Here is a 22,615-nt window from a genome sequence, read left to right as displayed (position 1 = left end):
CCTCTGTGTTTATCCACAATGGTATCAACTGAAAAACACGACTAAAACTTGCTACTCCAGTTAACTTAAGTCCAAGTCGCAGGTCACTTAGACTTGACCTGTTTTATCACAAAATATGGAAGCAATTTTGTGCTGTGTGCAATCCTATCTGCTGAGAAGTCAGTCTTACTGCGTTGTTAAATCAAGAACATCTTACTCATCTGTGTATTAAAAACCATGTGCACAGTGAGACACCATATAAAACTCTTCTGAGCAAGAAGATACCTTGCTTAGGCAACAAGGCATCCACTCATCCCTTACTCTTGAAACACACAATGATGTGAAACTCCAGAAAGCTGATGCTCATGAACAGCTGCCACAGTTCATAACAGTCATATTTTCCCTTAACCAAGGTTTGAATCTCTTTAAGCAGCACATTATTTCCTTTCTGCTGCAAAGGCTGCCAGAATTACATGTGGAACACTACTATATAATAACAATACTAGAGAGTCCACAATATTCAGCAGATTAGACAACATGTAATGATCAAACATTAACACTTCTGAACAAAGTCCAACATATATTCATGCCAAGTCCTTGATTGTTCATTTGCTAACCAGTCACACAATCAGATTACTTTTGCTCTGCAGCCTACCCCTTTGTCAGGATGTTCACATGAAAATAGTAATGAAACCCAACTTTCATCTTGCTAGCAGAATTCTCCCTATTTAAATCACAATAAGCTTGAAGATAGCTCTTTTGTTACATGCTTGAAAACATACCTTAGGACAAAAAAAAAAATCTTAAATGAAAGGCATATATTACAATCTATTTTTTGTGTTCCTTTTTTTATATTGTAAAATTATCAGTTTAATAATACACCATGACACTGTCAAACTGAAATAATTTTGTAAGGTCATTGCAACTTTTCCGACTACTATTTTTCTGCAGTTCATTAATTTATGATTTAAAATAAATAAATGCCAATGCAGTTCAGGATGAAACTAAACACCAGAACACTGAAATATCTTCAAGGCAGAAATCACATTTTTCTGACTGATTCTAAAAATCTAGCCTTATGTCTCATGAAACTAGCTTTTTTTTTCTTTCTATATTTTGCAGTTAAAATCATACATGCTTATTTTGTATACATTTTCCTGCTACCTTAGGCTATAACCAGTCTGCATACCTACTACTGCATGCATTGCAGAACTCGGTTTGTCAAAATGGCAGAAGTGTGGACTTTTGCTGTCACGTTTCATAGTGCATCTAATGATGATTAATAATGTTTTCTTAACTACCAGGCCATTAGCAAGTTATAGTGAATGCTACCAGTCTTCTTATTTTACTCCTTGCATTCCCTAACACAGTTTTGTTCTCTTTTTCTGGCAAATACTGATGGAAACCATGCACATGAATTCTCTGTATCCAAAGGACCTTATTTTTCCATTATTCTTACCAAATATTGCCTCTGACACCACCAGCAGGTAGAACCTACACCGAACACATACTTTGCTTACCAAATATTGCCTCTCACACCACCAGCAGGTAGAACCTACACCGAACACATACTTTGCATTCAGTAGAGAAGACTGTGTTCAACTTAACTGATATTTGATTCAGGAATACAGGCAGCACTTGGAGATAGTTTACAACTAAAGCACATTATAGAGCTCAAATAGGAGCAGGGCAACTCCTGCTATCATGGCAAAAAAAACGATAAATCATCAGTAAAACACAGTTGTGGTGTGCACAAGTCAGAAATTCCCAGCACTCTCACAAACACAGTCCCTCAGAAGATTCTCTATGCTGGGACTGGATGCCTTTGTTATTTTAAGCCTCCTTCTCCATTCAGTTTTCTTCTCCAGTTTGGATTACTGCTACAATATTCACCACATGCTGAACAGTCACACTATGAGAATCCCATTCTTCAAAGTGTCTCTGCTTTACATGCTGTAACTTTTATAAACACTATCTGAATGCTATTTCTTCCTCAGTGCAGCAAACCACCACAACTTTTTGCTCATCTGAAGATGATCAAAGAGGCCTGAACAGATGTTCTGACTGAAAGAATTTTAATCAGCTTTCTACTATTACAGCTAGCATTGAATTCTTCACTGAACCGAAACCTCATTCTAGGAAAGTACATTCAACAGAGAAGAGCCCATGAAAATAGTTTTAGCAGCAGCATTCTCAGAAAAACAGGCAAATCATCTAGAATACTTTAAGCATCAAGAAAGTTAAAGTGAGACAAAAAATATTTCCTTACACAGCAGAATATCTAATCCACTTACGGACACAGAAAAACAAAAGGCTAATGTGGCCTGTCTAAAAAGTGAAATAGGCACAAGTTTGTAATTGCTGAAATTAAACCATGAGTCACATCACATTACTTGACACAGTTTAGATTAATTTATTATCAGATTTATGTAATATAGGTACATTTTTATTTGTAAGGACTATTAGCATACACATACTAGCGAATGGCAGGCCTAAAGGTAAATTTCTGGGCAGAGTCTTCTGGTTTAATGAGGTTTTGGTTTACATTTTGCCACTCCACAAACAGTCTGAACGACAACTATTACCTAAAAATCACCTAAATTTTTGCTTCTGTACCATCTTAAGCAACAACTTCCTACAGAAAACTTTACTCATGAGACAACACACTGAAAATGTACTTTGCAAATTGGTAGCATAAGTGTGTATCATGTTGATTAGATAATCTTTCCAATTTATTATTCAGAAAAAAACAATTTAAACAAACCTACAAGGTACATTATTAGTCTTCAATGTTAAGTAGTTAAATTGTGGAAGGAAATCTATGCCACATAATAGACCAAAGCAATAGAAATGGGTGTATAGTCTAAAAAGGAATGACTGATCTTCATAATGAAATGAATGTGAATACATATTAATCACTTCCAAATCATGCAAACTTTCAATGTTTGTAAATAGATTCCTTTATGTAACTTGATTGTTTGAGTACTTACTAGAATCCTATACGCAGACATTGAGCACTATGTTTGAACACCGGAATGCTGGTGGTAAGCTTTAAAAAAAAGCACAATCATACTAAAAGAGAAACTCCAAAAGTTTTATTAGGATTTCAACAGACATTGCAAAAAAATATTGCATAATGATTGAAAACATAATATTTTAAACAAAGTAGCAATGTGGCATCAAGTAAAAGAAAGACTCGAACAGCTGTCTATATATGCTGTAAGGAAGATGTACCAGGAACAGGATACAACATTTTTAAAATTCCAGGGCAAATGTGAACAAGCCACATTTTGATAGACTGACTATACACCATAGATGTTTTAGAAACTGCATAGCAGTGTAAAAAAAAAAGTTTTTATCCTAACTATATTGTATTCCTGCATTTGGAGCAGTTTACAAGGCAGAGATTTTGTTTTCAACATTGATATTTTAATAGCTCTGGATTCTCATAAAAAATAAACTAATTTAACAAAAAAGCCTGTATCTACATTTGAAAACAAAAGTGCATGTATGGAGAAATAGTGTTATTTCTTAAGAAGAACACCGAGTACTTAAAAGGTTCATTTTACTAGATCAACAACTGATGATACTTTAGATGTAGATCTGCACTGCGCTACAAGCGAGATTCTACCAACGCCAGCTCCTCTAACTGAATACCCTCTTTTCCTAAGTGACCGAGACACATGCTTGCCCTACTGTACTCATCAGGGTTCTGGGTAGTTACAAAGAACGCCAAGTACCAAAACCACCACACTGCTGACTGAAAAAAAAATAAAAATAAAAAAAAAATATACCAGTAACCCAAGACAGATGGTTTTAAAGTAGATTTAGCCATAAACACAACCATAAACTCCCCAACATTCAGGATCCTTCCAGCCACACTACTACTTTTAAACACTGGAGAGCAGCAGCAAGGAGCCATTAGAGCTAAAAGACAAGAACTGACCAAAGTCTGTCTCCTGCCTTGTACTGAAGCATTTGTGGGTAATAAGCATTTCAATGCACTCAGAGAACAGGGCCAGGGGTGGGGGATGTTAAAATCTCTACCTAAAACCCAGCTGGTATAGTCAGATTTGTACATTAATCTAGATTCTCCTTTCCACATAACTGTGGTATCAGCTACGAATTACTGCAAATATTGCTAACTTCTGTACAGGGTTTACTCCCTTCCTCTCTCCAAACAAAAAAAGAGAAAATGTGGAAAGAGAACACATAGTATGAAGATTCAGGCAGAACATCTGTTTGAGCTCTTGTAATTTCAACTCATGGCACTGAAGAACAGATTTATTCTTTTTTTTCTGGGCACCTGTAGCACTCTGGATAGAAAAAGGCAGTGAATGTTCAGCTGGACTGGACCCAGAACGGGAAATGCACAGATACCAAAGTTGTGAACTGCAGCCAGACTAGTGATAAACAAGTGTCCAGTACAGAAATTACGAGTAATAAATTTAGCCATTTTTGTAAACATCTCCTCCTTAGTAATCTCTTATTTTTTCCTATAATGGAAATACGTACTGTATTTCTTTGTTCCAAGCTCTGGTCTGTTTCTGTTTTAGCTTTGTGGCACAGTTGCTAAGTGCAACAGGCAAGAGACACCAACTTTAAAACACAAACAAGTTGGAAAGTCAGTTCAAGTTATTACAGTTTTGCTATACCAGGCCATTTTTCATAGCACGTATTTGCTGTTCACAAATGCTTTGTAAGATTTTCTGTTATGGAAGACTGGAAGCAAATTGGAGTTGTTCATTTAACAGATGTGGTTGAACATACATTTCTGATATGCCTTATGCAATTAACAAATCATGTCTCATCTTATGAAGATGATACATTTGCTACACATACCAGTAATTTAAAATGCTCCTCAGAAAAGCAGCATTTTTATAAACAAATTAACAGAAAAGGAGAAAATACATCTCACAATACCATAAAACAAGTAAAGCCCTTTCATTAGCTGCATTATAAATTCATAACTGTTCATCACATACTTTGAATTTCTGACTGCTCAAGCAATTAACCCTCAGCCAACTGCAGGACAAGGAAAAACATTTTTAACATTTTATATCGATGTCATTGTAGGTGCAAGAGTAAAAACTAGTATTCCATGGTTTTAGCTCTAAAAGTTTTGCTCCCAAAAGTGAAATAATTGTTAATAGTTCAGAAGAAAAATAATCATTGCTGACGTCAAAAGAAAGTTGTACTAAAAATTATGTTGCTGTAAATCTGAGTTCATGAGATCATTCCTAAAAAAAAAATTTTTTTTTAAAAAAAAGCTGATCCTAGGTCACCTGTTAACTAGGAACAGCACTAGAACACCAATTTAATGAGAAAAGATGCACTTAAAAGCTGTGTTTGAGACATGTACTATAAAGTTTTGAATTCTTCCTTATCTTTCAAATATTTGGATTATAATTTATTAAAAAAAAATAGACCAAATACAGAAAGTGTATTTGGTCAGGATTTTGACTCACTACAATTCAGTGTTTCCTCTATCTAAATGTGCATACCATTTAGAGACCATTTTTGAAATGTTATCAGCCAACAGCAACATGGGCACCAGTGAAATCAGAGAACACACCTTAAGATTTTGTTCTTAAATTATATAAGTTAGATAAAACTACCCTGTCCAGCAAGTTCCGAATTTTTCAAACGTTAAGGCAACTTTCATTACTTTCCAGCTAAACAATATTATAAAAAATAAATGTCACTTCAAACCTTATATACACAGTGACAGAGTAGATTTAGCTAGAAAGTATCTTTAGTACATTAATAAAGTGTCACGTAATATTACCGAGGTTATATCAGGTGCTTGAGTGTATGTGCAATTGGAGTGGTTGCAATATTTAAAGTACTGGTTTCAAAACAGAGCGCAGTGAACGTCCTTCTTTCGTGAGTTCTCGTGTTACACACATACATGGCAGCGGAACAGCCTCCTCTCTTCTCTCTACAGCATTATAGCTACATTTCTTCAAGTGGTCAGCCATGCTTACGATGTCAGCAAACTTCCACTCATTCACAGTACAGAAGGCTGTACTGAAGCGCCAGACCTAGAAAAGAAGGTGCACTTAGGCTCAAAATGTTTTAAGATACCTCAACTCAGAGCATGAAATCAAATGTTTGTCTTTTATAATACTTTCAGGCAATATTTTGCAGCTACTACAAATAATACTAAAAATCAACATGACAAAAACCATACAATGCTAAATTTTGTATAGCCGGTCCCATGCTGAATCAGATTCCAAGTCAACTCTGAACACTGGGAAGAAAGGCAACAATAATTTTTGCCCAATCAGAAGTTAAATGACAAAGTACTGCATGACCAGTCACAATGACCCATTACTGAAATGATCAACTTCTGCAATTCCAAATGGTTGCTGAAGATACTCTGCAGTTCAGGGCGGGGGAGAAATGGTGAAAATTGTACTACACAAAGGTCACCCAAAGGTTTTAAGAATTATTTACATACTTAAGGCACTCAGTATCATGGCAATAGACAGGATCTCAACAGATGAGCAAAAATTAAAATTGCTGTAAGCAGTATAAAGGCAAAAAAAGCAAACTTTGTAGGCAACTTTCCTAGTTTCATGGAATATTAAAGAAAACAATGAAATAATCATCTAATATTTAAAAATCTAGGGAAAATCAGAGGTTAATTTATTTACATCAAGTAAAAACTGGAGAGATACTACTTTAACTTGGACATCTTCAAGTGTGGAGAAGACTAAACCAACCTGCTGGTAATTTTCACTAATAGTTGTTCAATATGACAATCTATTTCTTCAAGGGATATTATACCAAAACCCAGTAATAACAATAGTGATCAAAGAAAATATTAAGGGAAAAAGCAGAGACATGACCATTTTAATACTTTTACCTTCAAAATAAAAAAAAAAACTTACTTTTTCTTTTATCTGCCAAGAACAACTTCCATCTGGATACTTTCTCTTCTCCCAAAGCAGTATCACCATTCCACGTGCTTGAAGCAAGCTTCCACACACATCTCTCATTAAACGTGACACTCTTGAAAGCTGACATAAACTAAAACCATCTAGGAAACTCGCAATGTGCTGCAGAACCTCAAAAGGCAGACTACTGAGATGGTCATTGTGTAGTCCAATTAGGCAGCTTTTTGCTGGTTCTACTAATACTGTGGATATACAAGGCTGAACTCCAAATGACCGTAAGTGGCGGTCATGAATGATTTTTGCCCCTTGTGTTGAAGGACAAAACCTTCGTTGAGAATATGTACACCCATAATATGCCAAAGGACACCTCTGCTCCATCCAGCCATTAAGGCCAGCATGAATGTCACCATGCACATTCTTAAAATGCGATGAAAATTCATTCCTCCTAAACAACTGTCCACAAACAAATGTAAACATTGAGCGCTGTTTTGTTGGGTATCTAGCCTCATATTCCAATACCAAATCCAGTCCAAGGGTCTGGAATGGACTCGGATTTGAGAGCTGTGGGTTGGCATGATCACATGCAGAAGCTGAAGCTATTTCCCCCACCATTGTATTTGTGGCCAATAGAGCAGATGGGAGAGAAAACGTCTGGGTCCCAAAGTCAACATGGTACACATCGACAGTGCGACTTTCTGATATCCCCCTACCTCCAGGAGAGTCTCCTAGGCAAAACAAAAGAGCTGCAGTGATTAGATCAATCCCCTGAAGACCCATAGGATCTTCTGTTATCTCCAAATCTGATGTATCAACAGCTTTGTCTTCTTTTGGTGTAGACCAATAGTGGTTAACAAGGAATTTGTATGACCGATGCCGTAAAAGTGAAAACGCATCTATATTTCTCAGTCTTTCTTGCTCCACTTGTCTCTCTAACATTTCTTCTTCATTAGCATTATGGGGAAATAGTACGTGATTAACATTGCCATTAACTAAGTGATCAGCTGATATTACTTCTTTAAGTTGTGCTGTTACAGGGAAGGAGCTGCAAGACTGTAATGCTTCATCATCATGAGATGTAGTACATTCACCATTTGCTACACTGGATGGTTTTGAATTAGATACACAAAGATCTTCATGCTGGTCCAACACCTTTGAATATTCATTTTCTACATGAAAGCCATTACACAAAAGTGAGGAGTTAAAGTTTCGATTTAAGTCATGTTTTTGCTCTATATCATAACAAATATCACTAGAACCATTTTGCTCCATTTCTGAATTTTGACTTGGGCTATCAAAGTTCACTCCCCCAACTGCTCCTATGTTATCTTCATCTGGATATTCACAGTCAGACTTTTTATCCTGAATAATGCCATTAGAAGCTTGTTCTTTAACGTCAGTATCTTCTTTCATTTCATGTGGTGAAATGCAGAGCCTTGAACTTAACATATTAATGTCCCTTGTAGCAGTGTTCAGGATATCCAGAGCAGCAGCTAAACTCCTTGTTGTTTCTACAGTAGCTTGATAAAGTGCACCATAGGACTCTTCATCTACAGGCATCAAACCTTTTGAATGCACTGCACCTGGGGCACTTGATTTGACAGGGGTTTGCTCTCTGGATTCTGGTATCCGATCACGTGCTTTTGACATCATAGTTGCTACTTTAAGTGATTCTAATAACATGCGCTGGTCTTGAAGGGCTAAAGCCATATCTAGCTGTTCCACTTCATCAACATCCTTACTCAGATTTTCATAGGATTTTCGGTCTGCGTAACTGACTGGCCATCTATTCCACTCCATGGTACAACATACCACACTTGCAGGACAAACTTCTAGATGATCAGCAATTTTATTTCGAGCTACTATGAAGGGACATCCAAAGCCACTATTCAAACAAGGCACTCTTTCAAGCGGACATAACATGCGATGTTCCTCAGCTTTACACGAGTGAAAAACTGCTCCACAAACCAATGGGCAGCCAATCAAATCACAGGAAATGCCAGGTTCTGGTCTGGTCATACAACGACGGCTGACACAGTTCACACAGTGTGAATGTTGTTGATGTTCCTCCATGACTGTAAATCCAATTCTGAGTTAAGAGAAAGGAGACAAAGAACATAAACTCAATATTGCTAATGTTTACTAACCGTTATTTGCGGTTTTGCATCCTCTACGCGTACAGAGAGACCTATGTTAACACACTGTGAACTCATCAGTAGCTATTTTAAGAGAACAAGTATGTGACATTTTATCTCAGAGAAATGGTGTTTAAAAGTTCACCTGAAAATTAAAGATACACATTTGTTTCAGAGGTCAAGACAGTCTATGCATTTAGTCACCAAGTATAATATATGCAACTTAGATAAAAATGTTGTATAACCCTTCCCTCTGGAATAGTTCTTTTCCCCTGCCCGCTGCAAATAGGTGATTCAATGAAAAGCAAAGCATGATCGTTGACTATGGCCCCCTACCTAACATCAGAAATCATACAACTCTACAGAGCAGGGAGAAGAAATAAAGGAAGCCAGATTCCTCCTCATTTCCAGTTCTCTAAATTAAACAGAGGCAACCTATTCCCTGGGCTGCTTGCTACCATCTAAGCTTCTGACACCCTCTTCATGCAGTTCTGTTTAAGGCAATCTGCAGCACTCAGCATGTATCTCAATTCTGTCATGTCCCATTCTTCCCCCTCCATGCTAATGACAGACAGCAGGCCCTTAAAGCTCTTCACTCTTCTTGTTTTCTTCATCTGTAGCCTATAGCTCCTCCCATATTTTTACAGTAGTTGTTGCACAAGGGTAGCAATTATATTATACATTAAATAAGCCCTTTCATTTCATTGAAAACTTCTACATAAAACTTTACTATCCAACATGGTCCTATCTATACCTCCAGTTCAACCCACAAAAAGTAATTTTTTTTAATGCATCCTATGGCCATCATGATTATACAATACCAGCAGTTCAAAGTGTAAGGGTAACACAACAACTTTACAGAACAAGGTCAAACAGCAATAAAATTCATTGCATAATCTCGTATAACAAATTGACACAAGCAAAAAATTCAATTCTTTGTTGTGGTAGGTAGAAAAAAGAAAAAGAAAAAAAATAAAAAGAAGAGAGTAATCATCTTTGTACCATACTTCAAGAGGCTCTGGAACTGCTCACTAGCTGGAGTGCAGGCCCATGCAAGTGACCAAGCTCTCCCGTATGCTCCAACAAACTCCCTCTCAGAAGTGATACCACTAGGGATTATAGTCAGATATATCAGAGAATGACTTGCATGGAGACAAATCTCAAAATACTGTGTCAAAAATACATTGCTCAGTTCCACCTCTTCCTCACTCCCCACCCTCCAGCAATTTTCTTGAAAAATAAAATGCTTACAGAATTTAAGAGCAATAGAAATGGTGCCTTATTTTATTCTACTAGCTAAGAAGTGCTCTCATGCATTGTCCTCAGACTAAACACTTCAGTTTTAATGCATTAAAACATCTTAAAGACTCAAAACCGTAAAAATAAAATGGATTAGTATTATGCCTTTTGTTCAAATTGAAGGTAAGAGGAAACAAAACAGCCTTTTAGACACTCCACTTTATTTAAAGCATTTAAATAGAAATCTATGTGACACTTTATTCACTTGTATTCTTTTAATGCTTTGAAATTCATGCCAACTTTAAGTAGCAATCAGTCCTCAACCCCCCCATCCGTCGTAATTTGGATAACTCAAATATTTTAGCCACCCACTCTCCTGAACACTTCTAACAAAGAAGCATATGTGTTACACTTAGCAGGCAAAACACAGCTGAATTTTCCCCACCATACCTTAGTATTTATATACTGAGTAACAAGTAAGGTTAGAATAAATTGTCAAGCATATCAGTCACTGAACTCAGTGACTGACTTGCGAAACATTTTAGCAAACCTTTCTGGCACCCAATCTGCTTTCAACTTGCATATTAAGTCAGCATCTACTGCAAAGAGCTGAAATATGTTCAGTAAAGAATGAAGAAGAGAAAATTATTTGACTTCTCTGGGATATTTTTAGTTGTTCTGACAAAGCCCGCTCTAAGTAATTCCTGCCAAATACAGCAGCCTACCTGTTGCTAGACCAAAGCCAATTCCAGAGTTTTGCATCAATACCGAAACCAAACTCCAGTTTTCCTCAAGTTAACAGGTGACCAGAGATCAAGAGGAAGCTCTCACCTTAAAAGCCTATTTTAAAGTGCTTAACACAAAATGGAAACATACCTGAAAAAGACAATTGCTAGTTTATAATGCAAGAGCCCAGCCCTTGCTTCATACATCTAAACGCAGTCCTGCTCCCATAAAACAAGCAGCCTGGTAGCAGTAAGGCTTAATGTAATCAGTTACCCACAATTATGTCTAAAAAAAAATAAAAGTATTGTTTAGCTACTTTGCAAAAAGCTATGCACCCTGCTTGCTTTAAGATGGCCAGAAGGGAGCCACTCCTAGAGCAGGGGGCAGGTGTGTTAGCCAGCGCACACTGCAATGCCACCACTGCTCTGTTGCTTCCAGGCCAAAGCTGGCCTGCGTGCAGACGGCTCAGAGTGCAGTCAAACTGAGCTCGTGTCTGCCTGCACCATTTGTGTAGACATACCCTAAATTAGTCAACCATCATTAAATACTATCTTTAAATAGCCTATGTGAGCTTACACAGAAGAACATTCTACTGAGACAGTAAAACATCCTCCTCCCTAGCACACTATCTTGGTCTTTACAAGTCAGATTGTGAAACCCGAGTTGCATGGTGATACTGGCTTTTCTCAGGCTCCTGGATTCCTTTCACACATAAGCTAATATTCATCAAAACTTAATGATTTCATACAAGCAAATGAAATTTTGAAATGTGTAAGGGGACAAAACCTGGTGAAAACATCATATATCGCTAACAGACAGTATACGAAAGCCAGAGAACACGGTAAAATACCATGTTTTATCAATAGGTAGATGCTAATTTACTTCTGTAACAGATCCTTGCAATTGTTTTTATAAAGAAGCATTTATGCACATTATCAAGTAAATAGGTGAAGTAACCTTTTCTCTCAGTTTCCAAAAAATTAGGATTTTATTGGTCACTAATAAGTTTGACATTAGTTGCCATTTCTCTTAAATTTTAAATCCTTTGGCTTAAGTAAATATATAATTTAAAATCTCTTTGGACATCAGTAGACCATCAGCATGACATTCACTAAAATTCTGTGTCCTGCTTATAAACCTTAACTTCACAGCACCTGCCGCAGAACTTCAATTTAGTCAAATTTTAGGCACATTTTATTTATAACTTACTACAAAGTCCTTTCAGATATGTTAAATGTCCTTTTTCTGCATTTTTAATTTTATACCTGGGCTTCAAACTCAACAACTGTTTGGGGCAGTTATGAGTTTCCTGGACTGCTTAAACTAGTTAAGGCTTTTGATATAATTCAAATTGCAAAGTCCAAAGGCAAAAAAAACAAATGACCCTATCAAACTAGTGAAATCATGGATAAGACCTCAAGAATTAGCACATTCATTAATCAACAAATGGTCACAATTCACTCCATTTTGTAAGCTAGCCTTGTGAACCACGGAACTTAGCACCTCTTGGATTCATTAAGAGCATCCACATATGAATCATCGTCCTTTGAAGAACCAGAACCAATGTATCACTAGTATTACATTGAGAACTAGAACCACACTCTTCCCAAACATTGCCTTGTAAAGGAAAAAAACTGCTGAGTGAAGGGGAGATAAGGAAAATTCTTGCTGGAGGTAACAAAGTGCTTTCAGTTACTCTGATACAGAAAATTGAAAAGGGCTAACAGTGTCATTGCTGACCTGAAGAAAAATCCTGTCATTAAAACATGTACCAATAATTTTTCACAGTGTTTATACCCCATTGTGCTCCTTGCCACAATTTGGTGAGAAGATAGTGTCAGATCAATGACTATAGCAAGAACGAACAGCTGTCCTTTTCTGATAGCGTAGTGTCAGCAACTAGCTTCAGTTCATATGAGATGCTTAAGTACACACACTTGACTGTTACTAGCAGAGAAACCTAAAAATACATCCCGTTCCAGTGAGGTGACCACTGCTCTCAGAATTTGTGCAATCACTTGATGTTATTGTACATACTATACAGTCAGCTGACCAAATCACCAGAACATGCTTTGAAAATCTGTCATAATTAAAAGGATTAAAATTCCAGCTGCTACAGCCACATGATTTTCAGTTGCTGTTGTAACACAAACATTAAAATAGCATAATAAGGGTTTCAAACAGTCACCACACAATACTTCAGCTGCATGAGAGAGCTCTCACTTTCTTCTACACCACAGAATATAAGGAGCTGTACTTAGTACTATTAAACCCAAAGTCTGCTTACTTACTCTCCCCTATATGAACTCTTTCATGCCGTAAAAGAGGAAATCACAGCAACTATTACTGCTATTGGAATCCTCTAGTGCTCAGCTACCTTTTATTCACCAAACCTATAAAGCTCAACTATCTTTGAGACTCTTCCCTCTATCAAATTCAACTAAATAGGCCAACAGGTTCTTAAATTACTGGTTCAAGGAAGTAGAAGACTAGAGAGACACAAGCAGTACTACAGGTTTGAACTCCCAGGAGCAGCCAAATCCACCCACAAGCAGCCAAATATATGCAAACCATTTAAAAAATTCCCTTTTGTTTTGGAGATTGTAGAAGACACTAGCATACATCTGAATCTCCAACTTTTACCCAGGTATCTGGCTAAAAGAGTGGCTAACAAGTCTGGTAAGATGCAGAAACTTTCAGAGAGGAAATGGCCAAGTGAGAGAGATTTAAGTGGTAAGTCGTTAAAAAAAAAGCTAAGGAGAATAGGGAAAGAGGTAGAGGAGCAGTATTATAGAGAAAAGAAAAAAAAAAGCTTTACAATATTCTGCCAAAATAGAATTGACACTACTATAGATAACTATTGAACAAGCTATTTTATTTTTCTATATCCTACCATGCATAGGAGAACAACTATCATTCACCTTGATTCACAGGTCTAACTATCAAATGCTTTAAACAAGCTTTGCAGTCTCTAGAAGGTAAGCTTGTCTTGTCATCCTTATCCTGCACAAAAAGTGTAGCAATTTTTGTATCTAAAATCCAACACTTCAGTCTGTTACTACAATAGCATGGCTGCATTAACTTTCTACGTTATGCATGTTATGTTTCCTTTTTGGGTTTGGGGGTGCTGGTGTTTGGGTTGGTTGGTTGGAGGTCTGTTCTGATTTAACAGTTTTCAAATAACCAATGAAAAACACAAACTGGAGGTTGAGGAGGATGTCTTCGACACCATTTCAACTGGAGAATGGCAAATGCCACCGCTAGTTGCCATCCCTGCTTGAGGTGAGCAACAAAAGGCAGCTCTAACTCTACCGCTCAAGACTCCACAAAGTCTAAGGTTAAATAGTCTCATCCTGAGGCTTTTCCAAAGCCAGCGCAACCACTGTCCTCATATTAGGGAGCTGAGTAGCTCAAATCCTGCTCAAATGTCTCCCCATAGCATTGGGAAGACAGGAGACAGGGACATACAGCAAAGTTAATCTAATGCTACACTAATTTTCAACTGCCCTTTAAAATGGTAAATTTAAAAGAACAACCAACAACATTACAAACTGCCAGTTAAGGTGAAATAACGTGACTAAGAGATGACAAATTTAAAGGTATGTGTCTCAGTTGCACAAGCAATAGAGTACTACATGTGGCTATATTTCAGTATCTTATATACTAGGCAATTGATCTTTTTTATACTAATTTTTTATACCAATTTCAAAGAGAAGTTTCTGACAGGAACTTTATGAAGCCTTGTATTTCTTCAAGCTGGTTTACATCAGACATACTTTTAGGAAGTAGAATCCTTTCAGGTGCCACACTTAAAATCTCAACCTTATGGGATACAAATTACCGCTCCTTACCCCCAAGTTCATCAGGACAACCCTGGCTTCTGTTACAACTACGTAGATCAGAGAAATTAAAACTATATTCAAAACGTTTGGACAGACAGGTTTGCACTGCCTTTTCAAACAAATTCACCCACAACAAAGAAGAGAGCATCTTCCCTGCCTAGTAGTGACTGCACATATTGGACATACTAGAATGAGTCTACATTATTTTTTGTTAAACACTGAACACATGAGAAGGAGCTTCAATTACTAAAGCCCAAACTACTACACAAGTAGTATGCTACTTCTACCATTACCATCGTAGTCTACAGCAATTTATATGTATTACACGGAAGAGGGAAAAAAAGCTCAGGCTCAAAACATGGCTTCTTATTGCAAGAAAAAAATCTCAGGGGGATATGTACTTCTGGAAAGATTCTAGTTTTATCAGTGATCTAGCATTGAAGGAGTATGTTCTAACCGCTTTTTGAAGCGCAATTTAAAGTTATCCATCTACCTCAAAAACAAACCAGAGCAAGACAAAAAGAAACTTCTAACTACAGCAAAAATAGTGAGTATTAAAATTACAAGGAAATGCAACTTTTTAATGTCAACCTTATAAAGAAAAGCTTTTCCATGTCTACTCCTGCCCCACACATCCTATTACAGGAGCTGACCTGTATTTTGCATTCTTTTGAGTAACATTTTAAGAGTTCCTTTCTCCCTAGTGGCAAACCATCTTTCTCCCATTCAGAGAATTCAGTGAGATATTTCCAAGATATTTCCTCCTAAATCAGTACAGCCAAAAAAAAAAAAAAAATCAAGGGGAAAATGACCCAAAGCAAAAGACTGCTTTGACTGAAGTGGACCCTCCACTGATGCGCCACTGTCTGGCTTTGTTCCATTTTAGAATAGAAGCTCTGATGGAATGATAGAAGATTTCCTTCTATCACTATTAAACTCTGAGTCTTAAAAATCAAAACTACTAGACCTTCCTTAGAGTACTTTTGTGACAGATCTGCCATGCATTCTTGTCTCCTTGACACATTCCTGAAAGAAGAAACCCAAAGGCCTCAATGTACCTTTGGCCGCACACTGACACAGGACAACCACACCAGGAACAGCTATGCTTGCTGCATGGCTCAGGCACAAAAGCACTCTACCTGTTGAGATGGTGACAGGGCAGAATCAGCTAGAGCACCAGTAGATTTCATGTGTAAAGCACTTCCGAACTTGAACTCAGTCCGACTCCTCAATTGCTGCAGACTCTGCAAGAAATGAGATCAGAAGTAAAGTTTCATTTCAGGTGTACAGATTGCTTTCCACATGTACAATCCTCTGAAAAGGTCATGTGCTTACACTATCTGGAGCTACAAACGTTGAAATATTTTGCAAGTTTTATGGAAAAATAAACAAGTTTTAACAGACTTTGCAAGCACAATCTAAGTTCTGTCATTTTAGCTTATTGCTAGCTGTTAGTCACACTAGACGGTTACCCATTTAGATTTAAGGCTAGAAGAGATTATTAAAAGTTATTATTCTGACCTACTTCACTTAATTCTTTTGTTTGGTCCACCAGGAATCACTTCAGAAAAAAAACAGACTTCAATTAAAGATTGCAACAGCTGGAGAACTAAAACAAATAAATAAAATTCAAGTTTTGCTTCTTTTACAAACTGCATGTTAGTCTAGTTAAAATTTGTCCTGCTTCAGTCTTCAGACATGACAACTTATAAAGCAGTTGCTTAATATTAAAAAACTCTTTGCTGTAACAAGCTGCTTCTTCCATGTGTTCATACCCATCGATTGTCATTAAAACTTAACACAGGTGGAACCAAGGTGATATACCCAGAGGAACAATGATATCCTTATCACCAGATATTATCTCACAAATCCTTCGGGGGGGGGAAAAAAAAAGAGAAAAAGAAAAGAAGCCATTTCTCAGAAATCAGAAAGAGAACTACTGGAAAAAATAATGCATTCTACATTACAGTAGGTAGTCTTAGCCACCCAAAAGAAGCCAAAAATAAATCCTCCTTCTTACATAATATTTTAATTCATACATGTTGCCGCAGAATTCCTGACCTCTGTGTATTTACAGAGATCAGGCCAAAAATCTTGTTAATATACTGTTTCAGGTCTTACTACACAAGTTTAACCAGTTCCCATAGCAAAATAAGAAAACAACTTTAAAGTAAATGGAACATGAACACAACTGCTCTCCAAAATCCCAGACCGAAATGCAGATGTTATGTACTCTACATATAAGGTTAATTTTTCTATTAAAAATACACTCTTGTTAGTAGAAGATGGCCTGACCACTATACAGCAAAAGTAGACAGTACATACAAAAAAAATTTAATAGACCACTCCCACTCCCCACTGCACCAGATAATACTAAAGTAGAAAAGATGGGAGTTTGTCCTGAAATATATTTTGAAAAATTAGAAGTAGAACAAAAAGGAGAACAAGAACAAAGACAGTTTTAACAGCTTTAACCTATTCTATTTACAGATATTTCACTTTCTTATCAAATGAAAGATGATTTTTGCAGCACCTGTTAGGCTTTTTACCCTTCTAAGCTGCTCAGTTTTAAAATCAATGGAAATAGTAAAAAAAAAAACAGTTTTAAAAAAATATTTTCTAAATAAAACCTTGCTTATGTCAAACAGCTGATGACAAGAAGCTGGGAATATATCTCATAATGACCGTGTTACACCAGCTCTTTCAATATGTTTTTAATTTTAATGAACTGGGAAACACAAAGATCTGCACTACACTTTTGTGCAGGGTTTCAGGACATATAATGAGTCATCAATTTCTGATCTCTAATATCATTTAGACTGCCTTTTCCAAATGTCAACGGGGTTGATGCTATTACTCTTTCCTCAAAGCCTCCAGCTGAACATTCCCATCCAAACACATCTCATAGCCAGTGACTCAGCTAAAACAACCTTTTGGAAGAGCATTACAGGTATGCCAATAAAGCACACTCCTAAAAAGATCCTATTCGCAAATGAATCTGTCACTCTAACAAATTACTCTGTCCCACAGAACTTTTGGAAAACTAGTTTCTACTGGAGATGCTTCTAAATAGACAAATAAACACAAAGCTTAAACTTCACAAACTAAACACCACCCACCTTCTGGCACCTATGTAACCAAGTCTGAACCAGGCATGACTACTCAACCACCAACCTGAAGCACCACCTTAAGTTTTATATGAAAAGCTGTAACTATGCCAATTAGAATTATACCTCACCGTGCCTCCCATTCTGATGCCTTAAGTTTAAACCTATCAGGTTTTCATCATGATTTCACATTAAGAGCTTCGATCAATGTTTGACACTTGGTAAACAACACCATAGTCTACTCAATTAGATGTTCTATAGACTGTAAGGGTTTGCAGGGTATTTTACATTCAAGTAGCATTAACAGATTACAATAAAATTAAAACAAGACATCAAGTGTCACCTCAAAAACTATTAAAAACAGTAGCCTGCAAAGTAAGTTAGAATCTAGAGCTCCCCTGCAACTTTAACTCTCTTGGCCTGTTTTAGACCAGTTTATATTACAAGATTTTTTCAGTCTTTTTCCTTCGTTCAATATTGAGACTAGATAGTGCCCAGACACTTAGGACAGCTTACGTAGGATTTCTCTGTAACCCTCACTTAATAATGTAACTACTTGTTTATTTGTGGTCTGTTCAGGAATACTCACTCCTTATACAATCTAACCATCTCACCAACAAATACTCGAGTTATCTTTATTCTTATGTGCAGATAAGGAAACTGAAAGAGAACTGTCACCAGCACAATGATCACTAGATAAATGACTCCCTGCTCCCATCTCTATACCACTGGATCTCATTGCCAGAGGCAAAAAGCATTTGCCTCATTTGAGACAGAGCTCACCAAAGAAATAGGTCTATCAATATGAAGGATTTTTTTTTGTTGTTATTTTTAGTTCAATTTGACTGAATACAAAGCATAGGTTTGTTATGAAGCTGAAATCCACAGCAGCTACAGGAGCTTACCTGCAGACTAACAGACATATGCTTTCTTCTTCACAAAGGTACTATAAGACACTCTTTAGGACCTAGGTCAAAAACTTGGTTGTCCAAAAACATACAGAAATCTTGCCCAGAAAGTTTCCAAATAGATATTGCTAGTTAAACTCAGCACTTAACTTGCCCATTAGACTTCTAATATCAAAGTAGGAGGCAAGGGAAATATAATCCAAATTTAAGAAGTTAATGGAGTAAAAGAAGAATTTAGTGCAGAAGAAAGAACATTCAAGCAGCAAAGTAAAAAGACTGCTTTTGCATAGCCTTTGCCCATTCTGCTGGGATTCTCCTGTTCTCTAACATGTTTTAACTTTGGAAAAGAATGAGACAGAGACCCCACAAAAAGTCTCAGCTTGTAACACAACCCCAATTCACCCTCTGAATCTATTCCTTCTCTGAAACTTGAACACTATGGAGAAATTATGCACGGATATTTACACACATACAGAGTGGAAGACAGATTAAAGTTGCCAATGTATTTTTCAGTCTTCCAGATATTTAACTTGCTTACCAACCAAAGTTTTTTTAAATAGTATTTTTGTAGTTTTGGGAGAGAGGAAGATCATATATAAGCATAACTAACATCCTCACCAGCAGGGATGCATGAACCTTAATCCTCCAGATCACAGTGCAAGTTAAGGTGCATGACATTAACATGCAGCAGAAGGCAGCAGCTGTCCAGGGAAAGGACTTAACCATCAAGTGTTACGCACCAATTCTAGAGAAAGCAGAGGAAGATCTCTTACCTAAAGTGCTAGCACAAGCAAGGTGATGCTACTGCTACAGCAGCACAGGCCCGTTTTTGGATTAGTATGCTAACACATACTTATTTTGGCACATTAGCAACATAATCAGCAAAAGGGAAACAAGGATATGAAAAGCTCCACAGCCAAATCCGAGTAGAACTTTACAGAACAAAAGAAAGCCATCTTTCCAGCCCATGGGGTTTTTTCCCAGGAGAATTCAGAAGATCTGCTGCAAACGACAGTGGCGCTAGAACTTTTGGAAGTGAGGCCACATGACTGTTTCAATATGCGTGCCGTTCAACAAGCTGCTGTCATCTTTCTTCTGATTGCCAACCTGTGGCATTTCAGGAGTGCAGCTACGCAACCTTCCTTACCTTCACAAAGGAGGGGAAAAAAAGGTTCCAATGCATATCAACACTAGCCATCAAAAAAGGAACTGAGAGAAGAGACAAAACACCATCTCTTGCATGATCTGAGCACAGCTACTCAAAATAGACGAACACGGAGGATTAGACAAGGATTTCAGCAATACCTCTGGATTATTTGCTCTCTTCCCCTCTCCTTCCATGCAGAAAGGAGACTCTCCGACTGCAGTCTCGACAGCACCAGGCAGACCCCAGCCCTACCCCTTCCCGCGTGCTATCGCGACACCCCGGAGAGCGCTGGCAGCACCAGCGGCGGGGTCAGAGGAAGCGGCAGCAGCAGGGCTCACTCCGCCACCCGCTCCCGGCGGCCGCGGGCCCGCAGAGGGGCCAGGCGCGGGGGCGGGGCGGCCGGCGGCCACCCTACATGGCACGTTACCACCGACACACACTCAGCACTTTGGGCCCTGCGGGAGCCGGGGGGCGGGCAGGGAGGAGGGGACACCGGCGAAACGCGCACACCAAACCCCCCGCGGCCTCCTCCGAGGTATGCGGGCAGCGCCGCCCCCGCCTCCTGGCCGGGACCTGTCAGGGACAGCGGGGTGCCGCGACCGAGCCAGCGCTGGGCCCCGGCCGCCCCCGCCCCGCCGCGACCCCGGCCGCTCGCCCCCGCCGGGCCGCCATTTGTTTACCACCCGGCTGCCAGGCAGCCGCCGCCGGCCAGGAGCGGGACACAGCCCTGCGCGGGGGGCGCAGGCCCCGGCTCGCCCCGCCGACCGCGGACAGCTGCGGCTCACCCGTCCCCCGTCGCTCGGCAGGCAGGAAGACGCGGCAGAGGCGCAGGAGACTGCGCTGCGCCTCGCCCTTTCCCCCGCAGCGGCGCTCGCTTCGCCTCTCCCGGCCTGGCCTAGCCTGGCCTCGCCTCACCGCCCGCCGGGATGCCGCGCGGCCCCGCTGCCGGGCGCGGCCCCGCTGCCGGCCGCGCCCCCAACGGCCGCGCGCGGTAAGGCAAGCAAGCGCGCGGTGCGGGGCGGCGGGCACAGACCCCCGCCCGGTCCTGCTGAGGGGCGGGGCAACAGGCTGAGAGCGCGCGCCGCGCCGGCGCAGCCTTTCATCCGCCTCGGCGGGAGGGGCGGGGTCACGGAGCAGGGGCGGAATGCTCGAATGTCGCGTGCCTGCCTGCCTGTGCCCCCCTTACCGGCCGCGCGCTTCCGCGGTGGTGCTGGCGGGTGAGGCGCGTGCCGTTGGCCGGCGTGCGACGGCGGGAGGCTGGGGACCGGTGGCGGCGCGCGTGGGCTCGCGGCCGTTGGTGTTGGGCGAGCAGGGCGGGGTGTCCTCAGGGGGAGCCGGGCCCTGCCCTTCCCGGCCGGCCCGGGAGCCCGCGTCTCCTGGCAGCGGGGTTACCGTTTGCGAAGCTTTCCTGAGGCCGAGTGGGCCGCCGCTGCAGGCGGTGGAGTGTTTGGGGCAGGGCATGGCTGAGAGGACAGCTAGCGCAGCTGTGGCTGCTGCTTTGTGTCCGAGCAGCCCCCCCGGCTCACCTGGGTCACTGGTGGATGCTGTGGCCGTGGGCCGTGTTAAGCCATCACCTCAGCAAAACGTTTCCTGCCAGCCGGTTTGAAATATGCCTTCTAGTGTTACTGGCAATGCCTATCTAACCTTTCTTGGTGCGTGTTTGGCACGTGGTCACCCTGCAGGCTTCTAGAGTGCTCAGCAAAATGTGTTGTTTTTTCTCCTAGCAGCTTGAACTTGCTTCCAGAGGTGGAGGGTGTTGAGCCTGCTTGTGCAGGTTCTGCCTTTCAGACTATGGAAGCCAACTGTTCAGGGGGCTCTAGCTAGGTGGGAATTATTCAGGGTGTTAATGCTGTAAGGGTCCTTATTCCTGATATGGATGTCCTGTTTTGTGGGAATACGGTGTCTTGTCCTGAGAGAAAAGCAATTTTATTTAGACCATACCTTTTTTTCAGAAGGAACTTACTAATGAAAACATATTTTGTGGCCACAGAAGATACAGATTGGGAAGGTTCGTTTGTTAATTCACAAGAAATACTATTCTTTCTTTAAACTTCCAGGTGAAAACCTTGTTTGGTTGCACCCAGTTTCCAAAGACCTTATTTCCCCGCCATCTGCGTAGATTTCTGTTTGAGAGAGGTTGTAGGTGTTTAAGAGCAAGCTAAATAGATTCTGTAAATCTCTTAAGCACTTAACCCATGTTCTGTGGGGAACAAGTAAAAGATGTGACTGTTGCAAGTTTGGACATCTAGCATCTTAGAAGACACTTGCCTTTTCTTACTCCAAGAGACCATGATAGAAATATGTAAGCCATTATTTTCATGTTAGGTATGTAAGACAGCATAAGATGACCTTAACATGAGGCATCGTTGCCAGCTCTTCCTATAATAAGCACTCTCAGGTTTGCCCCACCCTTACACTGCAGCCTTGATCTTCCTTGATCCTGAGGACAGGCCCTTTTTTTCCTTCACAGGTTTGATTATAGGATCAGGACATAATCATCTAGCCAAGTGAGCTCCAGAAGATGGTAGGGATTGGCTCTGTGACTCACAGAAGCCGAGCAAAATAATTTCATCTGCTCAGCAGGCAATTATACAAATTGCTGGGCAGAATCTGTGTAGACAGTCACTGGTTTT

The 22,615-nt window shown here is 39.8% G+C and overlaps 1 protein-coding gene across 5 annotated transcripts; it reads right to left on the bottom strand.

Annotated features, from left to right (window-relative positions):
* Positions 1–3,059: 3,059 nt before the first annotated feature.
* On the bottom strand, positions 3,060–20,926 carry FBXO30 (F-box protein 30). 5 transcript variants are annotated; one of them, XM_075748470.1, is made up of 5 exons: positions 20,768–20,913; positions 16,342–16,381; positions 15,960–16,064; positions 6,876–8,967; positions 3,060–6,023 (listed from the first exon to the last, which is right to left on the bottom strand). In XM_075748470.1, exons 4-5 carry the CDS (start codon positions 8,949–8,951, stop codon positions 5,820–5,822), a joined length of 2,280 nt encoding a protein of 759 aa, XP_075604585.1. In that variant the 5' UTR covers positions 8,952–8,967; positions 15,960–16,064; positions 16,342–16,381; positions 20,768–20,913; the 3' UTR covers positions 3,060–5,819. The 5 variants fall into 5 exon arrangements, with proteins under 5 accessions (XP_075604585.1, XP_075604587.1, XP_075604588.1 ...); XM_075748472.1 differs by having other exon boundaries at positions 16,346–16,381; XM_075748473.1 differs by lacking the exon at positions 16,342–16,381 and having other exon boundaries at positions 20,768–20,926.
* Between the last annotated feature and the right edge of the window lie 1,689 nt (positions 20,927–22,615).

The sequence above is a fragment of the Balearica regulorum genome, chromosome 3, assembly GCF_011004875.1.
Source record: "Balearica regulorum gibbericeps isolate bBalReg1 chromosome 3, bBalReg1.pri, whole genome shotgun sequence".
Lineage (NCBI taxonomy): Eukaryota > Metazoa > Chordata > Aves > Gruiformes > Gruidae > Balearica > Balearica regulorum.
The sequence above is the reverse complement of the archived record's forward strand: the minus strand, read 5'-3'. Positions and strand labels throughout refer to the sequence as shown.